This window comes from Triturus cristatus, chromosome 9 (genome assembly GCF_964204655.1).
Source record: "Triturus cristatus chromosome 9, aTriCri1.1, whole genome shotgun sequence".
Lineage (NCBI taxonomy): Eukaryota > Metazoa > Chordata > Amphibia > Caudata > Salamandridae > Triturus > Triturus cristatus.
Window position 1 is genome coordinate 240,402,910 of NC_140592.1, and position 27,645 is coordinate 240,430,554.

General features: G+C 42.8%; 1 protein-coding gene across 1 annotated transcript in view; it reads left to right on the forward strand.

The window, feature by feature from the left end:
- The window catches only part of ACAD9 (acyl-CoA dehydrogenase family member 9), a 344,154-nt gene that overhangs the window by 103,766 nt on the left and 212,743 nt on the right, over nt 1-27,645 (forward strand). The window contains exons 6-8 of the mRNA XM_085624840.1: nt 12,248-12,326; nt 13,432-13,606; nt 26,616-26,689. Coding sequence (XP_085480966.1) covers nt 12,248-12,326; nt 13,432-13,606; nt 26,616-26,689 — 328 coding nt within the window. The remainder of the gene's footprint in view (nt 1-12,247; nt 12,327-13,431; nt 13,607-26,615; nt 26,690-27,645) is intronic.

The window sequence follows — 27,645 nt, forward strand, 5'->3', positions numbered from 1 at the left end:
GGTCTCACCTTTGGGACCTTATAAGTATTTAGTTATGCAGCACAATATCCTTACTGCAACAACATTAACTGTTGCATGGCTAAACACTTATAAGGTCCCAAAGGCGAGACCTATTGGCTATGCCAATGCTTGTTAATATATATAAATCCCCACTATGGTAGGCCCTACATAGCCTGTTGGTTAGGGTGCAGTGTATTAAAAAAATTGGACATGTTCCTTTACTTGTTGCATGTCGTGGTAGTGAAAAAGGTTTTTTTCACTACTGCAAGGCCTACCTCTCCCATAGGATACCATTGGGTTTCCTTATTAGATTCTATAAGTGATAACTTTAAATTGGGGGTACGTGTTGGGGTGGGGGGGGGGGTCTAAAGAATTGTAATTTAAAACCACCTTTAATGGTTAAGTTGGATTTTAAGGCTCAGTTTTGAAAATGCCACTTTGGCATTTGGCATCTTCTTGTCTCCGGCATTTGGTGCCTGCAGCCTGTATCCTGGGTCACATGATTAGGGGTACCTGGAAGTTGGCCTTTGTATATTACTCCCAGTGAGATAAAGAGGAAGTAGGTGGGCCATCTCTGACTTGATCGCTGGGAGGAGCTGTCACCTACCACAACTACACATCACAAAGACTATGACTCAGCACAATCTCGAAGGGTTTCTCCCTAGTTTTATGTGCCCCTAGACCAGCTAGGGCCAGGATAGGGAGGCAGGAAATTCCAAACACCTCTGGAAGTGGAAATCTCCCAAACCTTCTCCTACTTTAAAGCTGGCACAAAGTATTAATAGTGGACCTTCAGACCCAACTCTTCAGTACACCTCTGGACCTTTGGAAGACCCAGGAGGATTGCTAGACTGCTCTGCTGCAAGAACGACTACTTTGCTGTCCTGCTACTTTGCTATCTGAGTGAAGAGGACTGGACCTGCATCCTGAACCCAGGACAAGCAGAGTGACTCAAAGGGCTGGTTGGCTTGCCTCCTGATAAGAGCTTTAGGGACAGAGAAGGCTCCAACCACCTTGAACTCAGCACCTGGACTCTGCATCCTCTGAGTCTTGCCCCCAAAGTGGTGCCACCCCAGTCCTGGATCCTTGGAAGAGGGCCTGAAGGCACTCTGCCAACCCAGATGTGGTCTCTTGGGCAGAACCGATGCAGCGCGACACATCTACTCGCAGCTATGCATCATAACGCATACCCGGAACTGGACCTTGCATCGTAGCTCGCCGCTCCTCTGATCCACCGCTGTGCAATGCATCCCCATGAAGGACTCTGCAGCACAAGCCTCTGTTGATAGCATCCTCGATGACAACGTCGGACCTAGCTATCAATGAGTGAAGGGTGGAGGTTCTGAGAGACAGGAGCCAGTATAACTACTGTGAGGTGTCATCCAGTGTACTTGGAGAAGGTCATCCCTAATACAATTCACTAGGTCTTAGTCGCAACAACTGTGAAAGTCACTACACAGTGGCTCTATTTCCCTTTGAGTTGAGAGGAGAGTTCTTTAAAAGTAGGTGTGAGCCCTGCCATACCTGTAGATTGTCTGTTCGGCAACGACCTAGAGCACTTTGTCAGAAGAAAGTAGAGCTCCGGTCTCACCTGGATATCTTAGGCTTGCCTGAATGGGTCTGTATGGCCACCAGGTCCATGGCTGCCCAAGAGCGGAGTCAAGAAAGCCTGGAGCCTCAAAGAATGGCCTAGGCAACTGCCAAGAAGGGGGAAAGGCAGAGTGTGTGGGAAACCAACCCCTGAAATTCTCACAGTCCAGGTTGATGGGGCACTTGAGGAGGTCGCACTGGAGCCTATCAGACACTGCTGCCCTGGGAGACCTGCCTTAGCTTGTTTGATGGCAAGTTGATGGTGGGCCAATTAATGAAGAATTCTGCAAAATGTGGAAGGATACCTCATCCTGGAGGACTTGAGGCGGCAAGCCGAGGCTCAGGCAGCGGGAGATAACTCTGGTGATGACCTTCTCTATCAGGAGAATATCCTTCTGTATAGTGAGCCTAAGGTTCCTAGAGGCATGGGGGGCAGCCCATGTGCTGGTGGTCCCCCAGTGTTACAGGACCTTCCTACCGGGATTGGCTCATGATATACTCCTAGCAGGGCAAGACCTTTGCCAGGCTTGACTCCCACTTCCATTGGCTCCGGATGAAGACCGCTTCAGATAAATTCTGTAGGTCTTGTCCCACCTGCCACGCTAGTGGGAAAGCAGGGTAAACACCAAAAGCACCTCTTGTTCCCTTGCCTGTCGCTGGCACTCCCTTTGAAAGGGTAGGGATTGACTTTGTTGGTCCCTTGAACCCTAAAACTGTGACGTTCCTCTCCAAAGACGAGTGCCCCTCAGGATTTGAGCGATGCAATAAGGGGTCCATCCCTTGATCTCCCCAACTCCTGCAATAAATGCACGGAGTATTGGAACGATCAAGTGAGGGAAGGGTAGGAAGGGAACAGCAGGGAGTAGAACCTGAAACACAAATACACACCATTAAATACAAAAACATGCAACACTACTCTCATGTAATTCTCACCAAGGATTCCAATTACCTGGGCGGCTATGCTACACACGCAGACTCTGTATTCCTTCTGACCACACGGTATTGCATCATACCTAATACCAAGGAAGATAAAACAAATGTATCAACATTAAGCGGAGTAGTGCACCTAAGACTAAGGCTGACCCTATGCCCTGATGCCCCTACACACCTGTCAGGAGCCTATATCCTTATGTGCCGAAAAGCCAAGGTCCGCTGAAGAAGATTCCCAAAGGTTCAGTAAGTTCAAAGTAAGTAGCACTGCCGTTCTGGAAAGTAACTAAAGATTAACGATCAGTTGAGCCTTAAAGTATTCATGCTCCGTGGGATGAACCTAAGCAAGGCAACCAGTTGAAACAAATTCCTCTACCATGTCCCTCTCATCCTGCTGGCGTTAAGGTCACGTTAAGGAATGGGGCAACTGTAGGCTCACTCATCGTGAACGTGGAACAGGATAAGATCAATCAAACAAATTACAGCTCCTGCCGCGGAGTGGTTGCCAACAAACAAAGAACTGCTCCTACCTCGGAGCGGCTGCAAATGAACAAAGTACTGCTCCAACCTCGAAGCGATTGAAAAAGAGAACGGGGCGACCTCCCCACACTCGCGGACAAGGATATGCCGCGGGGAGCGCCCGGTCTGGGTATCTGTCCATGACTAAGAAGGGCCGGTCGTCATGCTTACCGCCTCTGTTCTTGCGGCGACAGGCAGGACCAGCATCTCCGTCAAGGAGTCTCTACACGGGTATCCTCGAAGCAGTTCCACTTATCCTAGGAACTTGCCGCGTTCAAGAGCAAATCCAACTGGAAACGCCATGAAACCGACTCGACCGGTCCGAATTCAGAATTACGCACGTCTTCCTGTGCGCGTCGCTTCCTGATATGGCTTCTGCTCCGCTTTCTCTCCTGGGGCTTCCTGGGATTTGTAGTTCATGTAGGCGCAACGTGGAACAAAACCTCACAAAAACAGCCTTAGGCAACCGGTTCATCCTAGTCTTGGTGGACCACACCAGATGGTACCCAGGGGCCATCCCTCTGAGGTCGGTGACTGCACCTGCAGTGGCTGAGGCCCTGATGGAGATTTCTACCCACAAGGAAGTGGTGCCTTACAGAGGCACTAACTTAATGTCTGAGTGCATCTAGTCCATGTGGTATGAGTGTGGGTAACCTATAAGTTATCCACACCCTCTCACCCTCAAAGAAATGGACTTGTTGAGAACTTCAACAAGACTCTCATAGGCATGATTATGGGCCTGCCATAAGTCAGAAGTGGGTTGTCCTGTTATCATGCCTGCTATTTGCTGGCAGGGAGGTACAACAGAAGGAGGGTGGTCTTAGCCCATTTGAGCTCCTCTATGGACACCCTTTTAGGGTACCTCTCGGCATTGTGAGAAAGGGGTGGTAGAAAGCACCCAGGAAGCCCCCTCAGGATATAGCCTCTACGTGCCGGCTCTCCATAACCAGATGCAGCTGTTCTGGTAGAAGGGTAATGAATATCTTGAGGTCAGTCAAGAACTATGGAAACAGTGGTACGACTAGAAGGCCACGCTGGTAGAGTTTCAGCCTGGCCAAAAGGTGTGGGTCATGAAGCCTGTAGAGCCCAGAGCTCTCCAAGACCATTGAACATGCCATTTGAGGTGAAGGAGCGGAAGGGGATGCCACCTACCTAGTAGATCACAAGACCCCTAGAAACCCTTTAAAAGTGCACCACATACACTGCCTCAAACCACACTTTGAGAGGTCGGAGGTCACCATGCTCATAGTGACAGATGACGGAGTGGAAGAGGAGCGTGAACCTCTCCCTGACCTTCTGCCTTCCAAGGAGCGTGAAGGGTCAGAAGAAGGTGTTGACCACTTCCCTACTCTGACCCCAGAGCAGTAGAGCAATTATTGTATGCAACTGGAACAGTTTACCTCACTGCTCTCCCTCACCCTTGGGCAATGTGCAGGTTCTGGATAAGGTGAGAGCTAGCATTAAGGATGAGGTTTAAATTGGTGTGGGATTTTTCTAGTGTTGTGTCTTCACTTTATTACTGTTTGATGTGCTGTATACATACTTTGCTCATTACCTGTAAATTAGGAATCACTGCTTTTGTGCCAAGCTGCCAGAGGGTTAAGCACAGGTACATTTGGGGTTGCCTGTGACTTCACCCTGAGAGGAATTGCTGCTTGAGTAGTGTTTCACCATCCTCAACCAGAAACCCAATTTCCTGCAACCCCCATTCTGCCTTCTGCTCCTTCCGTGTCCATGGTAGGGGCTACCAGCCGGATCCATTTCCTCCCAGACGTCATGACCAGCAGACTCCCCAGTCGTTTTGTGGCCGCAGATGCTGCTCCCACAAACCTTTTGGGACCCAGTGGCAGAGATCTGCCCAGTCCACCACGCCCTTCACTGCAAACACAGCCTCTGAAACCCCTTTAATAGGCTGTCACAACATCATGGACAAACAGTCGACTGCAGGATCAAGCATCACCTGCTTCACGGGCAGTCCATAACTTTGGACAAATGAGGGCCCCAAATTGTTCAGCGGTGCTATGCCCTTTCATTCTGGGAAACCCTGTGGCACATGCAAACATAATCAGACCGGTTGACTGAGGACCAGCTCTTCCTATTGCGTGAGGAAGTGCAGGCCCTTTTGGCCAAAGGCGCCATCGTGAGGGTGTCGTCATCCGAAGTGGGTTCAGTTTGTTATTCCCACTACTTTCTGGTGCCATAGAAAGACTGAGGCTTTGGCCCTACGCTAGACCTACGCCTTCTTAACTACTTTCTGAAAAAGGAAAAATTCAAAATGCTCACGTTGTTTCAGGTTCTAGAAACAAAGAAATGGGGGTAGTAATGGTTTTGTATTGCACCTTGAAGAAGACCTACGTTTGTTGTGGGTACAGGACCAAAGATAGTTATCTATAAGGTGGTGCTAGCTGGTTATCTACACCCTACTACCAAGGTGATCCGAGGATCCAGAATGGATACAGTTTACAAAAGACACAAACCAGAGCACTCAAAACACTATCTTTGTTATAAATAAGTCCTTACTTTTCGGACTTTGTAATATTTCACTGGTTATTATAGGCATGAAAGATCATGTGTTCTTCTGGAAATTCAAATTTCACAAGTACTTTTCTTCAGAAACAGCCAACACGTTTTTCGTCACACTGTGACTTTTTCAAGGCTTAAAATGATGTAGGCAGAAGATCACAAATTCCAAGTCAGGGAATCCAAACATGATCCAATAGTTCTTGTGTAGAACCCTTAGATGTAGTAAATCCAAACGGTGTATGATGACACCAAACCTAAATTGAAACTATAGTGTGTGGCAAAAAAGTGTATGCTGACCTCCGTCGCTCAATATTAGGTAAATTGGACCTGGTATTGACTTGCAAAGCTGGTAACTATAGCATTCCTTATACCCTAAGCACCAACCTTGCAGTAGTGTAAGACTACACATTTTTGTTCCCCAAAATCTATCGGTCCTGATGAATTGCCACGAGACCCATTAGACTTAGGCTAACAAAAGCAAGAAACATGTCAACCTTTTGCACCACATACGCCCTATAGGACCATTGTATCTGGTTAGTGCCACACTGTTTTTAGTTAGGTTAGCGAGTCCCAGGAATAAAATATTTATGCAGTAGGGCCTCCCTAAACCTATTTTAATGCACCATTCTGCACCCACTACACTATTAATTCCACAACACCCCCCACGCATCAAACTGCTTCAGCAAAAAGATCTCCGCCAAAGAGCCCCTTCGCGGGGGCCCGTTGGGCATTGCAGCGCCTGCCCCACGAGGAGCAGTCCCATATGATGAAGCATGACATCCTTCGGATGTGTGAGGGCACTTTTTCTCAGACCTGAACACTCTGTCTATCACCAAGCAACTGCACACCAATTTGACATATTCAATTCTAGTTAGGGAGTATGTGTGCTGGACCTGCTTAAAAAAGGCTCCCGGTTACTCTTATTTTGAGCACTGGTAAAATCAGCTTTCTGACGAGGCTCTGTGCTTCTGACACGGAAAGAGTCACAAAAAGAAACTGATGTCAGTGCGCTGGGGTGGCGCCTATAAATGCGTTGTGCGCATCACATGCAGCACGGGTGTTGCCAATCGATGCTACCTGTCGTTTTGTAGAGGTACTGCTCAAGATTTTCCGATCCAGTCTGACGCGTCGGTAACATTTTAAGGTGAGGAATCTGTGGTAGTGATAGTCTCTACCAGATACAATTTTAACGAAGGTAACATGTTCTTCAACTCCACAACATACAGTTCCACACAATTCCACTCCATATAATTCCGCTCTACTCCACTCCACACAGTTCCACTCCACATCACACAATTCCACTCTTCACCACACAATACTACTTCACTCCACACAATGCCACACAGCTCCAGGCGACACAATGCATCACAGTTCCACTCCACGCAATGCCACATAATCCCACTCCACACAATACCATGCAATTCCACTCTACTCCATACAGTGCTTCACAATTCTACTCCATGTCACAAAGTTCCACTCTGCACCACCCAGTGCCACTCCACTCAATTCCACTTCACACAGTGCCACAAAATTGCACTCCACAAAATGCACCTAATTCCACTCTAAGCCACACAGTTTCACTCCATGCCACATAATGCCTCACAGTTCTACTCCTTGCCCCACAATACCACTCCACACAATGCCACACATTTACACTCTATGCCACACAATTGCACTCCGCACATTTACACTTCATGCCACACAATTCCAATCCACGCCACACCACTGCACTCACCTCAATTCTACTTCACTGCATTCCACACCACACAATGCCACTCAAGGCCAATCAACTCCCCACAATATGACACACAATTCCACTCCAATCCTTGCATGCCTCTCCACACTGTGCCACCCCATTTCACTCCACCAAAGCCAAAAGATCTCCCTTAGGCGAAACCTATTGGCTTTACTAATGCTTATTTACTAAGGAGTACTAAGGAGTGTTCATTCCACTTGTCTCGTGTATTTCAGTACTGTGACTTCATAAAAGTATTACTCTGCTGAAAGACTGTAGCTTTTCTTTAGTTAATTTAGATTTGATCAGTGCTTCTTTTCATTTGAGAGAAATCCTGCTTTCATATCTCCACTTTTTTTTATTGATCTTCACTAAATGGTTGATTCCTTTTAAATTGGCTACCACACAAGCACACCATTCTTCATTTTGTTTACAATTTTTTTTATGTTTATTTTGGCTTTTGATTCATGACAACACCTTGGGTTTTTCCTACGTGGTATTTTCTAGGTCCTTTGTATATTGCTTATGCTATCCTTTCAGTTTCATGCACTGTTGTAACTTGCTGCTGCACAGCCCCTTAAGCAAGACCCACTCATCGCAGCACAAATTATTTCTCCAATTTGAGTTGTGTTGCATGTGACATGAAATCCTGCCCTAACAATACTTTCATTTGTCGATTTTGCCCTTTCACCAGCCAATCACTTCTTGTCCTGGTCCTTGATGCAAATTCATGCTGGTGCGTTACGTTTTTTTCAAATGAAAGATGTCATATTTTCTTGTGTGAAAAGGGCAAAAAGTGTGTGAATGAACATATACGTTCAGCTTACGCAAGCATAATTATACAGTCACAATTCTGAATGCTGGAATACTGAAGAACTTCAGTGCCCGTCATCCGGGTATTCAATCGATGGCCTCCCGTCTCCTTCCCTCACCCTTTATCCTGCTCCCTTCCTCAGAGGTGTTTTAAGGCCGGAGCTGCTTGGACAATTGTAAAAGCAACAGTTGATGGACAGAATGCAGAACAATGTCATACATTCACCCCAGTACAGAGATCTGGGCCTAAATCCATCGTTTTTTTGGTCACCATGCCATTCCAGTTGGAACCCAGCCATATGCAAATCAGTCTTGACCCTGTGCCTCATGGGAACAGCCCAGCCCGAACTGCCAAGCCAGGTCCTCCCTGGACTGGAAACTAGCATCCTAGGACCGGTTTCGGGGTTTCACGCCTCTTCAGCCAGGATAGCTTGATTCCAGTGGCACAGAGAGCACGGGACCCACGTCTGGCCATACCCGTCCCACTCGGCATATGGCCAGGTCTAAACTGGGGTGGCATGGTGAGCAAAAGAATGATGGATTCAACCCAGATCTCTTGACTGGGGGTGAATGTTTTGATTTGTTCTGCATTCCGTCCCTCAATTGTGTGTCTTTTGCTTTCTCGCCCTAAGTGTGCCTGGTATGCCCAGACGTTGGTCCTGGGCTCACTGTGCCACTGGAATCAAGCTATCCTGGCTGAAGAGGGGTGAAACCCCGAAACTGGTCCTAGGATGCTTGTTTCCGGTCAAGGGAGGACCTGGCTTGGCAGTTCAGGCTGCACTGTTCCATGAGGCACAGGGTCAAGACTGATTTGCATATGGCCAGGTCTAAACTGGGGTGGCTTGGTGAGCAAAAGAATGATGGATTTAACCCAGATCTCTTGACTGGGGGTGAATATTTTGATTTGTTCTGCATTCCGTCCATCAATTGTGTGTCTTCTGCTTGGACAATTGCCCAGGGACTTAACCTATCTCCATTTCTTTGCCTAGCGATAGGTTTGACTTTCTCTCTTTCTGACTAACCAAAACTCATCACTTTCCACCTTTTTAGCTACCTCTCTCTCCTCACCTATCTTTTGTTCGATCATATCTCTCTCCCTACCTGGCCTCACACCCCCTTTACCATTTTCTCTACTTCTGCCTGCGTCCTCTAACATACTCTTAGCGTTAGTTTACTCTGTCTGCCTCTACCAGCCTTTCTACCTCCTCTTTCTCTACGTCACCCTTTTCTCTTAGTCTTGTTGTATCTCATCCTAAACTGCTTCACCTAACACTAAATCTCCACGCTTCTGTATACCTCATTTCCTTATGCACCTATTTGTCTGACTACTTCTTTGACACCTCTGTACAACCCTCTGCCTCTTTAACTGCCTGATCTTAGTGTCTCTTTTCTGTCTCCTTTCTTCACTTCAACCTCTTTCTTTCCCGATTTCTGCCTAACTCTGCATTTTGTTTATGCCTATCCCCTCTCCTCTCTATCTTCACTCTCTACCTCGTCTCACTCTCAAATACACCCCCTTCTACCCCACCACTCACAACCTAACCCCTCTCTCTACCTCTCAGTGCTAATGTCTTCATAACAGCCTCTTTACCCCCTTTTTCTACCTCCCCTCTCTCCCCATCACCCTATCTTACTGCTCTGTTTCCATTTCACCTAATTGATTTTCACCTCCATCTACTTCAACTCTTTTTTAACCTCAACTCTCTCATCCCTATATCAGCCTCATTTCTCCACCTCACAATTTACCTCACCAGTCGTTCACCTCCTCACTGCCTCCCCTCTCTTTCTACCTCTGTTCCCTTTACCTCCCCCTTCTCTTACTACCTTACTCCATACTTGTTACCTCTTTCCCTAGCTCTACATCTATTTTATTCCATTGACCTCTACCTCCTCTCTCTCTCTCTCTCTCCTCTGTCCCTACCTCCTTCTCTTTCAGCTCACACCGGTCTTCTTCTCTCTTACACACATTTATAACTCACGTCTGTTGTTCAACACTTTCTATCCATGTAATAACCACACTTATTTCTATCTCACCTTTGCATCTCTACTTTACCTCTTTTTAACTCATCTCATTGTACTCTTAAACCTTCTCACTCTACCTTTCATCATGCCTCACTACTCACCTTACCTGATCGGTTGTTCTTTACCTTACTACTCACTTTACCCTTTTATGTCAACTCTCTCTATATTGCATTTCTCTATAATTCTCTCACAAACTCACATCTACCTATCGATCTATAGCTCTGACCTATCTCTGTACCTTGCATCTCTCTCTAGCTCACCTCACTTTGCACCCCCGCTCACCTCCTAGCTACATTTCCTTCTCCTATCTCTAGCTTTTTCTACCTGTCACACGTTCATTAATTTACTCTAAAACATTACCCATCTCTCTACCTCTTTCTCTACCGATCTCTTCTTTCTACGCCTTTGTAGCTTTCCAGCTACAAAATCTTTCACACTTTTCTTTCTGTCCATACTTCACATATCTGTCCGCCTCTTCTGTTTCTTCCGCTCCATATCCCCTCCTTCACTTCTCTCCCTATTGCATTCTTCTCTTGTCTACCAGCCCATTGTAATTCTCTTACTCAGCAGAGGAAACTATCTAACCATTGAAATATATGCATCAAAATGAAAAATGAGGGTCAAGGTTGGGGACAATTGGTTAGGAGACAATAACCTGATTTCTCTCGTTAAATGGTGAAAAGTTTGAGATAAGTGCTTTGACTTTCCTTATTACAGCGATAGTACCAATTGTGAAGAAGAATTTATTTGTGATTGTGACTATCTGGCAATAAAAGCTACAATTCTAAGCACTATATGTATATGTCTTATTTTGATATGATGTAGAAGCCCACTAAATAGTCATCAAGTCTCCCTTACAGTACTTTTCCTACAGTGGGATGAACAGGATGAATAGACACTTAATTCCATGTAAAATATAGTTGCATGACATACAATCTAGATCCGCAACAAATGATGGATGGAATGCTGCATGATTCAAACATTCTCCCGTGTCAAGCGATCTGGGTTAAATCCATCGTTCTTTTGCCCACTACGCCACCCCAGTTTGGACTCAGCCATATGCAAATCAGTCTTGACCCTGTGCCTCATGGGAGCAATCCAGACCGAACTGCCAAGCCAGGTCCTCCGACCGGAAACAAGCATCCTGGGACCGGTTTCGGGGTATGTCACTGTTCATCAGCCAGGGTAGCTTGAATCCAGTAGCACAGTGAGCAAGGTACCCACGTCTGGGCATACCTGTCCCACTTAGGGCTAAAAGTATAACTGCAACAAATGATGGACGGAATGCTGAATGATTCAAACATCCTCCCCCAGTCAAGAGATCTGGGTTAAATCCATTGTTCTTTTGCCCACTATGCCACCTCACTTTGGACCCAGCCATATGCAAATCAGTCTTGACCCTGTTCCTCATGGAAACAGTCCAGACCGAACTGCCAAGCCATATCCTCCATGGACTGGAAACGAGCATCCTGGGACCGGTTTCGGGGTATGTCGCCCTTCACCAGGGTTGGTGTGGTGAGCAAAAGAATGATGGATTAAACCCAGATCCTTGTGACGGGGGGTGAATGTTTGAATCATTCAGTACAATTATTATATGTAGTCATAGAATTCTCCAGTAGTAAATGCACTTATGCTGGTTGTATGTCACTAGATCGACATCAACGTTATTGACCCATAAATATATTTAATCCCCTGCATTAACTACTACTGTGGCATGTATAGATTTACTCCTCTTGGGTCCACATCTACTTACCTTGGTGCATTCTATATAGGTAGTCGATATAGTGATTGCCCCACCATTGACGTCTGCTCGATGTTTTTTTTGTAGATATAAGCCTAGGTCCAAATGTTTGTGGCCCAAAATGGCTTTGTGAATCGGCTCTGGAGTGTTTTATAACGAAGGTGAAAATACATCCGTTTGTGAGAAGGGCTCATTTGGGGCTTAGTGTTCCAGTTCTTCGGGACCACCTAACTGACAATGTATCCCACCTGTCCAAGACAGTGACAACAGCACTGTGACTAACATGCAATTTGATTGTCTTTGACTGCCTATTGTGTCTTCCCTTCTATTCCAGTATATGTAACTGTTACCTTTACATCCTTTAAATATTTTAGTGGAAGCGACGCTGCATCTATTCAGTCCAGAGCAACTGTCAGCGAAGATGGATCATACTTCACACTAAATGGCACCAAGGTACAGTCGGCGTCCAAAAATTCACCAGAATTGTTTACCAACCTGTTCTTTATTTTTCTAAAAAGGAACAAAGTGCAAAACGGCGTTCACCTTCCTAGAGATTATGTACCCAGTAAGAATTTTTATTGCCTAAACATGATGGCTTTAAACCCCAAAGGGAGCATGTGCCAAGAACACTTTCCCTTGTACAATTCTTTTATGATCCGTTGGTTTGGGTGCACCCAGCAGTTGCAGCAGTCAGCACATGGAGGAGGCAGCCAAATTGATCCATGCCATTTGACAGTGTAGTGTTCACATGCAGGCAAGATGTGGAAGATAACCTTTAGTAGAACATTGGAATGTTGAGTTCTCCATTGAAAACAGTAGTGTGCTTCAAGCTTCTAATGGCCGGTAGAAGCCCTCGAGCATCAACATTCCAATGTTTAACAAAGTCCTTACGGAACCCGAGGGGATTTCAACACCCTCTGGCTCCTTGAGGCCTTTGTTTTACAATTAGAACATTCCGCCCTCTAGGGGCAACGTGAGAAGACTATTCTTTCTTTAACCCGTTAACCGCGGCGTAAAATCCGCCGCGGTGCGGGTGAAATCTTGCGTTGGCGGGCCGCGTCGGCCAACAGACGTGCCCAGCACTACGGAGGTAGTGCTCGCGATGGCCGTTGGCCGACGCACACATCGAAGGGGTTAATATTACAATCCGATGTATTGCCAGCTCCACATCCTTCTTATTCAAATCTAATTATCTATTCTGATTTCCCTTTCTGTAAAGAGCTGACTCTGTCCTCTCCTCTAAGATGTGTCTAAATTAGACAACAAGATCTGAATAGCTGTCATGAAATTGTGCAATATGGCAAGCAACAGGGTATGTTTAATGTTGCTTATTCAATTTCTACTTTAATTCCGATTAGATGTGGCATAACTTGTTTCTTTGCTGGACATTGTAGTAAAATTGAAATTACATGCCTGCTAGAACTAGTTTTCCTTCATCATAGCCGCATATTAATGTAAGAGGTTATTGCTGTATTAATTTATCTTAGTCATAGTTTGTCAGAGAAATTTCAAAGTGGTGAGAAACCATTTATCATTTCTTTTCTAACTTTTGTTGTAGGTCTGGATATCAAATGGGGGCTTGGCGGATATTTTCACTGTTTTTGCAAGGACTGAGGTGCTAGATAAAGATGGCTCAGTAAAAGACAAAATCACAGCCTTCATCGTGGAAAGGGCATTTGGTGGAGTCACTAACGGCAAACCGGAAGATAAACTTGGCATTCGAGGATCTAACAGTAAGAAATCTTTATTTTCTATTTGACTTTGTCATGCTAGAAGCTGATCATCTTTTAGTTATGTTATTATTAAATAATGTTATATGTATACATACATCTATTATTACAGACCACATATTTTTTTACAGTAGCCTATCACATCATACTATCAAAGTGAAATTATCTGTGGGGATTATATAGCGAAAGCCTAGCTAAGACTAGGACCACTGTACCCAGATGAGGATAGGAGTAAGAAGTCTGAGGAAGTGTGTGGGAGCAAGGAAAATTATCAGCTCGATGATTAAACAGGGATGATGTGTTTTGGGGGTCTTGGGGGGTGGGTGGGGGGAAATAACATCCTATTAATGTAGATAGAGAAGGTTTGGCATTTGATCTTCTCTTTTCTGCTAATACTTTTTAAAAGGTTCTATTTGTGCAACATTATAACTTCGTTTAACTATTTACGGAGCTTGGCAAGGTCCAAAGGAAGGGGAATGAAGGAAAAATGTTTCTAGTGGTAAAGACCTTATCTTCCCATCATTGTGTTTTAGAACTGCTGGGGCTCTGCAGTTGTGTGAATGCTTTCAAGGCAAGCATTTGCAATGTAATAGGTCTCGCATTTGCGAGATTTTGAGCTATTGGCGTCGAAAATGACAATGCCTTTTATTTATGTGTTTTGAAAACCTGTAAGCAGTGCGTAAACACTTTGTACTTTTAGTTGTTGCATACGAGAAGCAAGGCTTGCAGTAACTGCGCCTCCTTTGCTGCCAGGCTTGCTTCTCATACGCAAAGACTATAAGTACAAAATGTATTTTTACGCACTGCTTGCAGGTTTTCAAAACACATAAATAAAAGGCATTGTCGTTTACAATGCCAATAGCACAAACTTTGGCAAATGCGAGACTTATTGCATTGCAAACGTTTGTTAAAAGTGTCTGTAGGCGGAGGAAAGTGGTTTAGACTAGGAGGAAAACAGTTTTTAAAGGAAATTGCATAATGCACTGTACACCAGATCCCGAACGTTAAAAGAGTTTGGTTGCTGGTGGGTAACAGCCGTTTTATATGCCCTATACACAACCATTGTTTCTGGTTCATGGCATTTTAAATAACAGCTGTTCGTATCAGCCAGGTAATTAGTGTACATTTATTCAAATGGAAAGCAGCGTCCGTTAAGTAAGGATTCAAAATATATTTACTGAAAAATTGAGTTCTCTCGCTCTCTCTCTTGATTTTGGCTTTATTAATGGCATCTATTCCTTTACGGAGTCTTGAGATATGGCCATTTTATTTGTCTACACAAATTGAGAACGTTTTACAAAAAAAGTACCAACACTGGACCGTGAAATCTCACTTGAAGGAGTTCAGCTGCTGTACATGAAAATATTCGCTAGATGGATGGAAGAAGGGAAACAAGATAGGTTTGTATATTAAAACTAAAGTAGTCCACACTAACAAATCACGATTTGAGACTTCTCACAGCACACTGTTTTGGCAGTATATGGATGGGATAATTTCGGGAAAAGTTTGAAAGTGACATTTTGAAACACACTGGGACAGACACACAGGACAAAACTGGGGAGGATGTTCAGTAATATGATGAGGGACTATGGGGGTAAAACATTAGATTAATTTGGGGACAACATTTGTAGTAGATGGTGAATTGTGAAGCATGTCAATGAGTTTGTTAAACCCAGCTCGTAATTGCGCCTAAATACAGCATTTACAGTACAGGCCTTTTGACTAATGGTCCTGTCAGCTGCTCCTCCTTCCACATCTTGCCCCCCAGCATGGCATCCTCTTTCTACTGTCCCAAGCAGTGTCATCAGGCAATCCTTTAATTACAAAAGCTCTGAATTGTTACGCATAGGTTAATACTGTACAACACCGATTGTTTTGTGTAAGACACTGTTAAGGTTGCACTATTCCTTCTGGAGTCCCTGTGATTATTTGGTCTAGCCTTGTGATGGTACATTCAATAACATTACTAGCAATCATTTGTTTATACAGCTTCACTGCAAGCCGTGCCCCTTCTTCCATCAAAACTGAACGTACACGTCCTCGGCATAAATGTCATAAAGCCATTATAGCTAAAAATTGACTTTATTCGGTAATGGGTGGGTGGGGGTATGGGGGTCGGGAGCATGTGAATAATAACTATACAAAGATTAGGGACGTTCTATGGCGAGTAAGTAATAATTGCAAGGAATAAGACAGAGCATAAGTCACACTCAAAAATGGGTAAAGCCTGTCAACTCTGAAAATTAGTGACCCAAATAGTTAAGTAACAGGCATTATTTCTGAAGACAGAGTAAGGACAAGGTGGGGCAGGAGATCTACATATCTGATGATTGTGTGAAAATGTGCCTTTAATACACTTGCAAGTGCATCAACTTTCGCCAGTTAGGGAACAGATAGTACGCCGAGAACACAGTGCCCTTTTAATTTCCGTGAAGGAAGTAACAACAGGGACAGCCTCTCAGTGCTTAGACGTGTCCGTTTGGTGGCGCAAAGGTCGTCTGCTATGTGCGCTTGTGCTAGGATGCTTTCCGTTTCAACCCAAAGCTGGTGCAGTTCGCCACATTGTGATGGACTTCAGTATTTCCTCGATAACCATCAAGAGCTCATTCCATGTACTCACCGAAGTCAATCGCAACATCACAGTGACCTGGAAGTAAATTCCTGCGGCTTTTCTGGTTTGTCCGTAGTTTTCAGAAAATAGCGAGTGGCGGAATTCAGTTCCATGTATGATGATGCATAGGGGACTTTGTTTGAACCCATGCGCCATATGGGGCTTTGCAGAGTACTGACTGCAGAGAAGTAGACAGAGTAGCTGTTCTGAGGACTGGCGAGACTCGCAGCACGGGTACAAAAAAGCTAAATAAAGAGTATCGCGCATTAACAAAGTAGACAGTGCGCTTGTGAAAAGCACAGCGCTCTAACAAAATAACATATGCAAAAGGAGGCGGCCCCGCATAATGCAAGCAAAAGCACAAGCGCGGCACATTGTGTAGATACCTAACTTGACCCACGAAAGAAAAAGTAGTCCTCCGAGGAATACTTTAACACTGACATCGTAGGGAGATAGTACTTGGCCGGTGCTGCATAGCTAGAAAGCGGAAACAAAAAGGAGGGAAAAGAGAAACAATAGCCCAGTAGAAAGCAAGGATTTTCTAAGGACAGTGGCACAGACAAATAAAAAGCAAGGGAAACCAGTGGGTGGAGTGTAACTCAACAAACCATCAACAATAGGTCGCTAAGCGACAGCGCAGGCGCTAACGCTCGACCTAAAAAACATGGAAAACATTTTGAAAATCAAGGTTCGGAATACAAACCCATGCTGCTTCCCATGCAGTGACTGTTATTCTTGTGGTGTATGGGTGTGGCGCTCTTGTCGTCATCCAGATCCTTATCCAGCAACAGTACTGGTTCAAGCAGCAGTTTCTATAGTATTATATTCATTTATTTATTTGAGAGTTTTATATAGCATTAGCTTGTCCCAAATGTATCGGAGCGCTTTACAACAGTAAATGTTCACATCAAAGATAATCAATCTATACAGAGCATCTGAATTAGAGCGCTTTACCACAGTAACTGCTAACAACATAGATAAGAAGTATATACAAACTATTTCAACTAACACTCCAGCACGTATGCATCGATGTCTACTACTAGTGTTATTCGGTTCCATGAATTCTATTAACTCAAGATCAATCGCAAACCATCCCTTAATCATTCTAGATTTTTAAAACTGATACTGTTGCATCTGGGACCACTTGTTACATCCAAAATGTTAACCACACCAATTGCTTTCACATTGTTGTCCAGTGATGGTGGGTAAACAAAGGCTCCCGACCTGTTGGTTAAGGGCTGAGATCACGCAACTGTTCTATAGGCATGTGGAGACAGGAGCTCACTAAGAAAAAATGGAAATTACACATCGTATTGTATACTCGAAAAAGCAAATCAGCTCCCACATGTACCAGTCATCACAAAAAAGCTGAGCAGCCCTTCTGGGAGCGAAGAGACTGAATTAAAAGAAATTGCACACAGTACAAAAAGTATGACTGAAACAGATGCAGTTAAGATACACAAGTTCAAGTGACAGAAGAGAACTGATTATTACAGTGCAAAGCTCGTTCCTAGTTATGTCAAGTGCCAATAACTAAGTACCAAAGCAGAATCGCACAAATGACCGAAGCTGGGTCATTGGCTGGCACAGATAACAAGACTCTGCATTTTCTTTTTTAAAGAACAGAGGCAAGCCAGTGTACAGAGACCAGTGAGGCATCAGTGGTTTGACAAGGATGACAGTAGTTCCTGTGACACCTTCCAATCATCTGTTGCCAAAAAGAACCCCTCTTGGTAGACAGGGACTTCCTTTTTGCAGTGTTGACTCTGTACATGGTTTGCTAAATATCTGTTAAATACCTTGAAACGTATGTTCATGAAATTGCCAAGGCTGAAACAAACATCTTTCTATCGTAGCCCATTCAATTATGAAAAGGAACCAGGCGGGGTTGCTCCTCCAATCTGTGTACCTCTTAATGAAACCACTAGCTATCAGACATATGCACAGATGATTTCGCATGGGGGCAGAGCTACAAAACATAGATATACTTGCATGCTTACAGCATGATTTTGTATATTAAAAGAGATACATTTGCAAACTCTATTTAAAATATAGGAGCAATCGTCGTGATAATCAGTGTGCAGATATGTCTGGTGGCAGCTGAGTTGGCAGTAGCTGCAGCAGTGGCAAGTCAATTGGCCATAGTACGGCTGTTAAGCCTGTTTTCAAACAAAAATCGTTCACCTTGTGATGGAAAGCTGAACGTTGATAGGGACATTGTCTGTGTAATAGTAATCATATAAGAGCAAGACCCCAAGTGGAACTTGCCTATGACATCATATAGTCTAATCAATATCCAATATGACGGACAAATATCAAAAAATCATTTTAAGTCTTCTGATTTGCATCAAATTTGGCACACAAGTTTATGTGTACTCATTAGTGCATGCCCAAGTTGGATCTAGACTGACGTCATAGTAGAAAACAAAAATGGCCGTTAATAAGGACATAAGGAATAAGTTAACACACACTGTAGCAAAAGCAAACTTAGAATTTACATAATTTGTATCCTTACAGCACATACTATGAGCATGTGGATAATGTTCCCTTTGTAATTAAACTAAACCCTGATAACATTTCTATAATATGAAGCAGTGATGATTCGAGTTTGTATACTGTCTTAATTTTGACAACAGTTTAAACAGCAAAAGCAAAGGCCTGTACACGGGAGGCTCGCCTTTGAGCATCTGCATTGCTTTCGGCATTTGATTTTTTTTTTTTTTGTCAGGCATCTTTGATCTCTATTAGAGTATACGACGTCATAGGCATGATCCACTTAGGGATTACTATTACAAAGACAAATGTGTGTACCAACTTTCAGCGTTCTATCAAAAAGTGGACAGTTTTTCAGTGTAACAGCTCTACAACCATTCAGACACAGCTTGTAGCTTGTTATGCTGGGGTGGGGAGGACTACAGTTGTTGTGATAGTGTAGACCTCTCTTATGCCACTTGGCAAGCCCAGTCAGTTGGTAACTTAAATTGTCAGTCTCCTGGGGTTTATAATTATTGTTGGGAGAAGGTCTTACTCATGAGGGGATTTCTGGCAGAGGTAGAGGTGGGTGAGCCACTGAATGCTTGAGCCAGGCTAAAACCTAAAGCCTGGCTCTGCTCGAGGTCCTTTTGGATCCTTGAGCCCATAACAAGCTGAACTTTCATTGGCTGCTGCCTGCCTTCCTTTCTCTACCCCGGATGTGGCATTATGGCCAGAGCTGCAGACTTTGGAACTCAAAATTGGCTCAATATCCTATAATTCTAGACAAATCACATACTCTCCATGTGCCTTTAAAAATTAATTTGACCCTGTGTAATCTAACTGGTGCTCGCATAAAGCTCTTTAATACCTTTGGGTCCAGTTTATGCTATATAAAAACAGTACAGAGGTAAAAATAATGTGTTAACATTAAAAAAATGGAAATACAAGTCGATGACACATATGCAGGTATGCACTGGCCTGTAAATAAACCTGTTGATGGCTGTGGAAGGCTAATCCGCTGGGGCAAAGTCTGTCAAAAATCAGGACGCAATTTAAAGATGCATTCCTTTCTTCCTCAAAATGCCAATAAGGCCTTCAATTCAGACCTGTATAGAAAGGAAGGCGTCTCGATTAGGAATGGAGCCCAGTTGATGACAACACATTTACCTAATGCGGTGGACAGCACGCTGCACGATGTGATCAGGATCCTGACTTGGATACATTTGCTTAGCAGTAGTGAATATGTGTGCGTTTTTATGATACAATGACTCCGCACCACTGTGATCGTGAGTGGCAGAACACAGTTGAATCTACAGCGTTGTATTTGTAAATTAGCCAGTGAGTAAGCGAGCTAACAGAGTTTGACACTTGTAGTGGCTGATTTGTACAAAGTGAAAACAGAAAACCTGGCTAAATCATGGCATCCTCACTTAAGTTGTGTGATCTTAGGCAAATATTTTATTTCACAAAAAATTATTTTTTGTTATTTATCCCTTAAAGCATTTTCAAATATGTGAGTTCAGAAGGCCAGTCGTACAAAAGCTATTATATTTGCTTTAAGAGACTATAATGTTCTATAATAATGTGGGCCTCACAGAGGGGTCAATTGTCTTGCCTCCTAGTTCACTCATGGTTTATGTTTAAAAAGAGTGACTTTTACTAAGTATTTTTCAGTTCAGTGCTATAATGCGACATGTTAATATCAAAGCTTCCACATGTTAGAGGAATGTACTTTTTTGATTTTGAAGATACTGTGTAATGTTTTATGTGATGTTTGCTGTGTGATTGACACTGCAAAGTTTTTCAAGAATTGTCCATGGGCTGTAAGAGTCAAGCCAAACCTTTGGCTCGGCTCTCCCAATTTGTTGGCTCACCCACCTCTAGGCAAAGGGTGGCTGAGTGTCAGATGGCACCAAGGACTGGAATCTGGATGATCTCCAGCTGAGTCCTGACTTTAACACTAAGCACTTTGCATGCTGGGATTTATAGTTTTCTCTTTTCATATCACACAGTATATCATGGGTAACAGAATTTCTGATATTTTTTTGTTTCCATCAACTTTATTGCTTGGTTTTAATCTGGAAATTGTAATTCTAAATGTCACACATATGGACGTTGAATGTCACTCGTGAGTCCACTGAAACCATGGAAATGTCACACATAAGCAATCTGAAAGCTTGGCAGCTATGCCAGTCAGAGAACGATTTTTCAGCCACAAGGAGAAGTCTGGCACCTGTCGCACAGTACCAATTGGCCTGGCAGTTCAGAGCTCCAGAGCAGCCGCAGCCAACTTGAGGCGCGCTGCAGGACTCCCGATACCGCCCTCAGTTTCCATCTGACGGTGTTGCAGGCAGCCCGGAGAATTGTAGAATCTGGCTCTGGCTGTGCACCGTGTGCAAATCTCCGGTCAGAAGCAATGAACAGCATTGGTCGATAGAGAGAGTCCACAGAAACACATCCACTCTCATGCATGGCTGGCCGCACATACCCCCCTCACTGCCTTCAGTAGCATGAAATGGGCTTGAGTCACAACCCACCACTATAGATTTGCCTATTTAGTCCTAGGGGAAGAAATCAAAATGTTAGTTTTAACGGCTGTGTAATTTCTCCTCGAGTTGCCCACATTCTTTGCTCTTCCATTTCTGATCTAGCTCATGGCATAACTGTACAACAGCAGGCCCCATCACATTTACTATAATAAGTGCTTAAAATGGAAAAATAGAGGTGCAGGTACCCTATACCAGAGTACCTGCTTGTTTTGGAGAAGTGGCACTACCTTTCAATTAATAGTATTGCACTTCTGCTGAGAAGTGCAGGTACTCTTCCGCTCACAATAAAAAAAAGTTCAGGGGTTCCATACTGTTTTGTACTGGCCCATTTAAAGCACTGACTGTAATACGGTGACCAGACATCGCGGATTTGCCCGGACAGTCCCTGTTTTTGAAGGACTGTCCCGGCGTCCCACTACTTTGTCCTAAAATCAAAAACTGTCCCGGTTTTTAAGGGAAAGTCAGATGAACCTGCACATTCATCATAGTGTTGTGCTGGCTCACATTTCAACCGGCCCTCTCAGATACTGGGGACAGAATTACAGTCTTTTAGACTCTCCTGCCTCTCCTCATTCAGGCAGCACAGCAGGATTCAATGAGGTGTGAATCAGGGCTGCAGAGCCCGTACGGCAAATAGAAAGGGGAGGGAATGTGAATAAAATGTATATAAATTCACTGAAAAAAACAAAGGTTACAGGGACGTTATTGTTAGACTGACATTTTTCTCGTACAAATCAGAGACATTCAGCAGTTCTAGTTAACTGAGCTAACTATAACTGGCGCCCCGCAATGCCCTGCTTTTGACCTCACATATTACATCACTCATGACATGGTCAGTGACATCACTGATGACCTCTCCAATGACATCACTGATGACACCATCCAGTGACTGTGTGGTTTTAAAATCTTTGAGGGCTACTATATATACACCAAGGTGTATTGGTGAAAAAGTGTGTGTATGAGTGCCTGTATGGATGATAAAGTAGGTGTGTGACTGAGTGTATTATGTGTCTCAGTGAACGTATGGGTGAATGACTTGTGTGAATGCCTGTATCTGTCTGTCAGTTGGTGTCTAAGTGGTTGTATGGGCGTGTGCATGGGTAGATGTGTTTCTGTATGGGTGAGTGATTGGTTGTCTGAGTATGTGTATGAATGTCTCCGTGTCTGGGTGTGTAACTGCCTGTATGGATGAGTGAGTGGGTGAGTCAGAGGCTCTATGGGTTAGTGAGTGTGTGTGTGTGTAAAGGGCTGTATGAGTGAGTGGATGTCAATGGTATATGGATGAGTAACTGCATATGTGAAAGGCAGTCTAGGTGAGTGTTGGAGTATGTGAGTGAGTGAGTGTATGTGTGATTGAGTGATTGTGAGAGTGGCTGTGTTGGTGAGTGTGTATGTGTTAGTATCTGTATGAATAAATGAGTGGGTGTGTGTATAACTATATAGGTGTGTATTGGATGTGTGTACATCTGCCACAGTACCTAAACATAAAGCAGGAGTTTTCACATAGTACATCCTCGTAACTAAAGTTTGCATTGTTGAGTAGTGTACAACTAACATCCTGAAATTATGAAATGTGCTTTGGCACACTTTGTTTGATAAACAAGCTAGTGAGTGTCCCTGCAAATGTGTATGCTTTCTTAATCTTGCAAGGTTCCAATCCTTGTAAAGTACTTATTTTGTGTTTTAAACTTCACCTTGGAAAGACATGTAGAAATGTCCTTAATATATCAATGGATTGCTGTTGAATACTACACACGCTACCATAATTCCATTTCTATTCATGCGCCAGTCTCCTCCTTCCGTGTACCTGTTCTCCAATAAATTGTTCTACATTTGTAGCTACCATCACTTCTTTCGCTATCCGAGTGCCATTCTTCATTTCATAACATCGTTGTCCGTAATCCGTAGCATGAACTAATCTATTATCCTGGAGATAGCTTTCTTCATTGAAAAAAAGACTGTACTAGAACCATGTATGCATTCTCCACTAAAAACTGAACAAAAGTTACTTCTACTCACTAATCTTTTTTTCTGGGTTTGTCTCCTCATGCACAACACCATTTTGTCAAGAGTCTTCCTTCTATTTATAATCAAAATTAAGAGCTTCCTCTTCAAAGCAAAGGCCTCAACTTGTTCTTTCTGTTTTAGTGCCTCTCTCCTTCATATTTCATAACTACTCTAGTACGAATCATCTTTGCTCTGATTTCCTTAAACTGCTTCTGTCTCCTGGTTAAGGTGTGTCCATCTTTGTTACATTCTTTCCTGATCTTGTTATATAGATTTTGTCCTCTGTTATTCTTTCTCATAGTTTGAATTTTATTTTCATTAATTCGTAATCCTTGGAAATGGCCACATATATTTTTAAGAAATGATTTTGTTCTAGTACCAGTAGACTTTATTTTCTTTCACAAATTTTTCGTCATTTTTCCCCTTGTGTCTCAGTTCTGCATAGATACTGTAGCTGCTGCTGTTCCTTTTTCCTTTGAGCTTTTGTAGGCATTTGGTCTGAATGATAGAAACACTGTTTTTATGTTATGTTGCAGTTTTAAATCTACAAATTAACCTACCTACATAACTACAAGCACTTAATTCAATGTGCCAGTCCCAAACCAAAACTTCATTTATTACTTACCTTTTAATATTATAGCACCCTCTCCTACAACACATGTGCACCATATCTCAGTTTTCACTTATACACCTAAAAGACAACTTTATCCCTTTTGTACTAATTTTTTAAATAAACATCAACCAAAGTGAAAAAGTATACTGTATATCCAAAAACACAACATAAGAGCTATTTCTGTCCCTCTCTACCATTGTGTCACTGGTAGATTTTGTGTTTCAATACTTTTCTACTTAGATGTGTCAGTTGCATTTTGAGAAGCACTGCATATAAAAATGTGCACATTAATCTGTATCACAGCATATAGTTAACTAATTCTTCTGAGCACATCCAAATAGTGTGTGACAGGTTACATATATAATTCACCACATGGTTCTAAAAGAGTACTTATTCCTCACTAAAACTTGTAAATTTCTAGTTGAGTACAGCAATACTCCCTGGATGATTGGATGAGTGCATAGATAGTGCTTAGGTGATTCCCTCAGAATAAAGGTAATGCACTATTCTCGTGGTATGTAGGAACTACATCAGTGGTTCCATATCTGCATAGTTAGTGCCTGTGTATTCACATAAATATATTGCTACTATCTGGGTGATTGGATGAACGCATAGGTGTTGCCTTCTTAGTTCAATGAGTATATAATTAGTGCCTGTGTGATCGGAAGAGTGCATGTGTAGTACCTGGGTGATTTAATAAGTCTAGATGTCACACTTGTTATTTGATTGCAGACATGCCTCTCTAAGAGTATACATTGCTCTGTTACTCAGTGTGCACATGTATCCGTAAGTTTCTATAACTGAAAACAACAATTTTCACCTTTTGAAAGCGTAAAACCTTTTCTTTATGGCAGACCTACATCATTTCATAAATATCTCTTGTGTCTTCAAAACATATAGTCAGCGTTTCTCAAAGAAAAGTTACATGCCAAGTGAAGCTAGAACACAAACTCTCAAAATACATTCTGCACTATTAACCCTCCACAATTTTAAACAGAGCGTATTGAAAGAAATGCGCCACCCTAACTATATACATGACATTTTCAACAGCCTCGAAGAACATAGATCAGCATGTAAACATATATGTGATTTTATAATAGATATACACCTTCAGGCCATCTTTCAAAAAATATATAGTTCTCTGCATCTTTAAGTAAACTCAACAATCTCATCGTACATATAACTATCTGCAATCAGAAAAACCATATCTCACCAGCTAAACATATGAAAACCAGTCATATAAGTTAAAAAACACATTTACAAACACTTTCTAATACATATCTAACACGTATTACTACTTTATAATTTATATACAGGCACAGCCCATTTTCTTATGTTTTATTCATGACTACACTACTCCTATTTATTAATGTGACTAAAAGTACTATAGTTCCCAGAATGCAAATAACATAGAGCTGTCTGTTCTGCACATGATGCTTAGACATTTAAAAGCGTGTCATTTTTTAAGGCATTACTCATGGTAACTTTCAACCATACTAACATCTTAAACACATACGTTCTGCCAAATACAGTTCATCTGATATTTATTTTTTTACATCAATGTGATGCTCCTTTTAGTCAAACTTCATTTCTAATGTACATTTTTTTAAATAATTAAAAAGTTATATACATACCAGTAAATTGAGTTTATAGATTATATTGTTGTTTTAGCTCTTCGTGGATAGATTTGCCACTGTTGAGATTTGTAAAAATTAAGCACAAGAATGGTACACCACTCTCATAGAAGGCAACTATAAAATGGCAATATCTTCAACTTTCCACTCTGAGCATGAGACTACTGCATCTCCACTTGTGACTGGTTAGCATCTGTTAACCCTTCCCCTCTCTTTCAAAACGAGGTTCCTGTCTCAGCATGTTTGCGATATTTTTGCGATCATCGCGGGCAAATTGCAAAAAAAAAGGGAGTCCAAACCGATATTTAGAATGAGTTGTTTTTTATTTAAATACTGAACAACAGTTTATTACATAGGCCTGAGTTGGAAGTTAAAGGTTGCGATTACTTAAATTATGTCCTAACTCCTCAACTTAAAAAAAATATTCTGTCTCTTTAACACCCTTCCCCCCCGCCCCCCCCCCCCAAAAGATACTCTTAGCTCAGTTTACCTAGCAACCCAGTGGAACCAGTAGGCCACAAGTTCACAGCACATTCTAGAAGGAACATGCTATTTCAAAATGAGATGCAGCAGGTTTGGTTTGGTTGGGGGGGTGTGTGTGTGTGTGTGTGTGTGTGTGTGTGTGTGTGTGTGTGTGTGTGTGTGTGTGTTGTGTGTGTGTGTGTGTTGTGTGTGTTGTGTGTGTGTGTGTGCGCTTGTGTGTGTGTGTTGTGTGTGTGTGTGTGTGTGTGTGTGTGTGAGATATGCCCTGTGACCTAATAGGACATTTAGTCCTGTTTCTATGTCTTTCCTGGTTTTTTGTGCTGACAATCTGGTCACCATAGATTGTAATCTCACTAGCTAGGTTGCGTAACGGGCCCTGTGGGTTGTGCCCCTGTCATTTCTATGTGGAATCTCAAAAACTCGCAGTGGGTATAGAGGTTAATGTATTTTAAGGCAATTAACTGCCGTTAATTGCTCCACCTTGACAGTGTACATAATTGATTATTCCAATGCTTACTCTTAACAGTATATTTATGGGACTAGAGATTCACTGTCTAAAACTCACTGAATAGCTATCTCAAGCCACAAGTCTGATTATAGGGCCATCTGTCTTACGTTGTCATTATGTTTAATATTTTAGCCTGTGAAGTTTATTTTGAAAATACCAGAGTACCTGCGGAAAATGTCATTGGAGAAGTCGGAGGTGGATTTAAGGTGAGTTACAGTTAACATATTTTTAACCTAAATGGATTTTTTTAAAAGATGTCTTGGACTGACCCCTTTCTATATAATGTTCAGTCAAAACACTCGAAACTATTAACTGTGACTTTTCAAAACCTAGTTTGTGATTGGTGTGGCTTTTATTTTTAATAGTAACAGTTGGTAATAGCACTATATGAAAACTAATAAACTCATTGAGTTCATCCAATATGTCAAAATTCCTGGGAGGTCGAAAATGGTAATCTGTGATCCGGTTTTAAATGTTGTTCTGTAATCCGTCATTGCAGTCTACTGTACTGATATGCTGGTATTTAGTTTGCTGAAGCCTTGGGGCGCCAACCTCTAGTTTGATTCAGTAAGCTGCTGGAACACGCAGTTATATTTTCTTATTTAATGACATGGCCAGAAGATAAAAACTTCCTCTACCTCAATCCAAATTCAGTCTCGGATGTACAAAAGCCATTTCTGGCCTTCTGACATGCGGCCATTTCAAACTTGTATTTATTATTATTTTTGTTTTGCTTTATGCGAGCATATCATTCTGTATGCATATTTCAAACTCCATATCAGAAAGAATACTAAACTCTAACATAGTTGTCCATTATCTTGGACGGGCGCACCCTCCAGTCAGCCCACTCTGCTAGGTGTGAACCTTACCAAGTACACCACTTGAGCCATCTGCTTTCAAACATCAGGCTATGCAGGATGTAGCTTACATTTTCTAGGTCTGGTATTCTTCTCTTTCATCATTCCATGGGATCGTGACACCTTGATGCATCATGATCCTTCCTTTCACCTTCAACCTTTCCCCACCCTCCACTTTAGCTATTTGAATTGAACTGTTTTCAATAACTCCTCTTTCTCTCTGAGAATGTATTCGTTCCACCCACTGTCGCAATGTGCCTTGCTGGCTGCATCAACTCTTCTAGGTACTACATTCCATATCAGAA